The sequence below is a fragment of the Megalobrama amblycephala genome, linkage group LG12 (genome assembly GCF_018812025.1).
Source record: "Megalobrama amblycephala isolate DHTTF-2021 linkage group LG12, ASM1881202v1, whole genome shotgun sequence".
Taxonomy (NCBI): domain Eukaryota; kingdom Metazoa; phylum Chordata; class Actinopteri; order Cypriniformes; family Xenocyprididae; genus Megalobrama; species Megalobrama amblycephala.
In genome coordinates, this window is record NC_063055.1 from 15,666,569 (window position 1) to 15,669,764 (window position 3,196).

General features: G+C 36.0%; 1 protein-coding gene across 1 annotated transcript; it reads left to right on the plus strand.

Moving 5' to 3' along the window:
• The first annotated feature begins 306 nt into the window (after positions 1–306).
• Positions 307–2,800, plus strand: LOC125280390 (mast cell protease 1A-like). Its single transcript, XM_048210904.1, has 5 exons — positions 307–923; positions 1,028–1,178; positions 1,285–1,417; positions 2,214–2,468; positions 2,575–2,800. Exons 1-5 carry the CDS (start codon positions 863–865, stop codon positions 2,731–2,733), a joined length of 759 nt encoding a protein of 252 aa, XP_048066861.1. The 5' UTR covers positions 307–862; the 3' UTR covers positions 2,734–2,800.
• Positions 2,801–3,196: the final 396 nt, after the last annotated feature.

The following is a 3,196-nucleotide window of genomic DNA, read 5'->3' on the forward strand; positions in this document are numbered from 1 at the left end:
CAGAAAGAGCATGTGTGTGAATTTCCTGAATTTGTGTGGCTCATTTGGCAGCAGAGTCTCTGACAGCCACGTTCCCAGATAGCAAGCAATGATCGAAAGCCACACAGCCTGAAATCAACTTAAAATAAAAGAAGACAAGAAATCTCTCAAGATCTCAACAGAAGTTCTTTTTGAGAATTAAAAGAGGTTCAGATGTTGATGTCATTTTTGATGAAAATGTTTGGTCACCATGTTGGTGATCAGTGTTTCCTTTAGTTGTGCAGTTTGACTCTTGGCTTTTTGTGTGAGTTTGTGGTCTTTGTTACAGTGTTTAACAAAACATCATTTGTTGCAAAGAAAACCAGAAACAATGATGATCAGGTGATGGTGATATAGTTTTCAGCCTCATAAAGCAGAGTAGTTTACTAAACTTGTTCCTGACCAAAAGTGACTATTTGTTATTAAAATGTTATATTCACCAATCAAGAATTTTAGAGAGCTGTAGTATAAGCTGGGTTTTATTGGTAAGTGCTGATTAAGTTGACATAGAATGTCTTTCAGCCATAATGACAACTAATTGTAAGGATAGTCCTTGTATATCCTGGATAAAAATGATTTGGTACGATATTGAGCTTTTAAGGGTAACAAACTACGTACCAGCTACATTCTGAGCTGTAAAATATTGCAGTACCAAAATGCATGCATACATGCTTAATTCTTATCGTCTATCATTAGTCTGAATGCAAGACTGGAAAGATTAACAGGAACTTTACATCACTCTGTTACTTATATTGCAAGAAGAAAAAAGACTTCAGTAACTCCACCCCCATTTACAGTATATTTATTCAGTGTTTTGCCACGAGAAATCAATGTCATCTTCATCATGACCATCATCATCTCTCTGCTCCTGCTGGCCTCTCTGCTGCCACACCTGACCTTCACTGGTGAGACTGGTGATTATATAACAGTATATTATGATGATTTTTAAGATGATGTTTAATTTTATGTGCTGAATAAGTTGACTGACAGCACTATCTCTCTCTCATAGCTCATGTGAGTGTGCGTGTAGTGAACGGCAGGGAAGACATACCCCACTCCAGACCTTACATGGTTTCTGTTCAGAAGAACAGGAATCATATCTGTGGTGGATTCCTCATTTCTGATCAGTTTGTCTTGACTGCCGCACATTGCTGGAATGGGTAAGAGCTTGTTTAGAAATCACTTTTAACTGACACAATGACTGCAGTGCAACCACACAGTGTATCATATGACATAAATGACCATCATGATTTTATCTTTTAACAGAAAAGAGGTTCTGACGGTTGTGGTTGGTGCTCATGACTTAAGCGAGAGTTCAGATCATATCGATGTGCTGTCCTACGAACCGCATCCAGACTATATATTCAATCCTTATCGGAATGACATCATGCTTTTGAAGGTGACAACCTGTAATATTTTTAGTTTTTAGTTGTTCAAATAGTTTCTGATCAGGTAGCTGAAACAGTAGCTAAAATGTGACATTTGAATTTCTATTGCAACTACTTGCTGTAAGAAATAACGGAAAGGATTAAATTATTTTCTAACGTACAGAAAAATGCCAAATGCCTCCTTGAGTCTATGTCCTACTTTTTTTTTCTTTGTTTTTGCTATGTGTAGGAAAAAGAAAGAAAGAAAGAAAAATATATCTGAAAAATCATTGGTAAATTCATTGTCATTTCTATACACAGCAGAAAAAAATAGTCTAGGAATTAGGCTTTTTAAAAGTGCCCCTGTAATGCTGTTTTTAAGGTTCCTAGTTTTGTTTTGGAGGTCTCCTTTTACATATATATTAAAAAACACTTTTATATTCTCATAATATACATTGCACATCACATTTCTCAGAGTCTGAAAATGATTTGTTCATAGAAACTCCTCCTTTCTGCGAGCCTACTCTACTCTGATTGGTCAAACGGCCCAGTCTGTTGTGATTGGTCTATAGTTAGAAATGAAAGGCCCATTACCATATCTGAATTTTAACACTGGGGGCTTCCTCAGCAATTACAAATGATGATACAAGCAGTATAGCATAACTGGCCCACTTTATGAGGCACTTAAAGTAAAATATGCATAAAACATGCAAGAAAATTCACCTCGGCCTTCAGCGCTGTAACCTCACAAACAGCAGTATAATCAACTGAAGTTCAGTCTTGATGATTAAATCTTTTATTATTAACGGTTGTGTTTTTGAATTACAGCTACAGGAAAAAGTCGAACTAAACAACAATGTTAAATGGATATCCTTACCAAAGAAAGGAGAAGACGTGGGAACAGATACTGTCTGTAGTGTTGCCGGCTGGGGAGGAGAGATGATTAATAGCCTACCGACTAATCGTCTAATGGAGGCAAATGTGTCTATAATGAACAACAGAGAATGTAGCAATAAATGGGGAAGGTACTACTACAAAGAATCACAGATGATGTGCACATATGGCCATGGTGGATCCTGCCATGTATGTACAAAGATGATTCACACACTTTAATAGTTCATTTCTGAACTTAAGTTTAAACTGATACAGTATGCACTTTAGTGATGTGTTGATCTCTGTTTCTTCACAGTATGATTCAGGAGGTCCTTTGGTTTGTGGAAACACTGCAGTTGGTGTCACATCATTTGCATATGTCAAGCTCTGCAATTCACCTGACTATCCTAATGTGTATACTAAGATTTCACCATATCTTGAATGGATCGACAACAAAATTAGAAATGTGAATTGAGTTAAATTCTTACGTATGTAACTTTCAATAAAGTATCACATGGCAAGCATCATTTATTCAAAGAGTCCTCATTGTCACAATCATATATAATTACAATATTACATGGGAGGCACAAAAGTCATTTTACATTACTTCACTTGGTGGCCATCTTGGTTACACCTTCAATTTTCATTCATTCAAGTATGGCTCATATCCGTTTAAATGAGGAAAGATTAAACACTGCAAAACCGCTGGTCAATATTAGGGACACAATTAGACAATTATGGTATAATAAATTCAGTTTCTTTAGCTCAAAGCCTACAAAAGAATAATAATAATAAGAAGATAATGTAGTCAAAATAAAATAAAGGAGTGGCCCATTTTATGCACCCTTAGAATGTCTTTTTGAGAGCTGCAAATCCTTTAGAGTCAAACTCTTCTGAGAATATGAAGATGAACTATTGTAAGATATCTCAGTCAGCAT

Excerpts from the sequence above, each read along its gene's own strand:
- LOC125280390 (XM_048210904.1), top strand. The coding sequence starts at position 863 with ATGACCATCATCATCTCTCTGCTCCTGCTGGCCTCTCTGCTGCCACAC. Across the intron at positions 1,418-2,213 it reads ATGACATCATGCTTTTGAAG|CTACAGGAAAAAGTCGAACT; the intron begins GTGACAACCTGT and ends TTTGAATTACAG. Across the intron at positions 2,469-2,574 it reads GCCATGGTGGATCCTGCCAT|TATGATTCAGGAGGTCCTTT; the intron begins GTATGTACAAAG and ends GTTTCTTCACAG.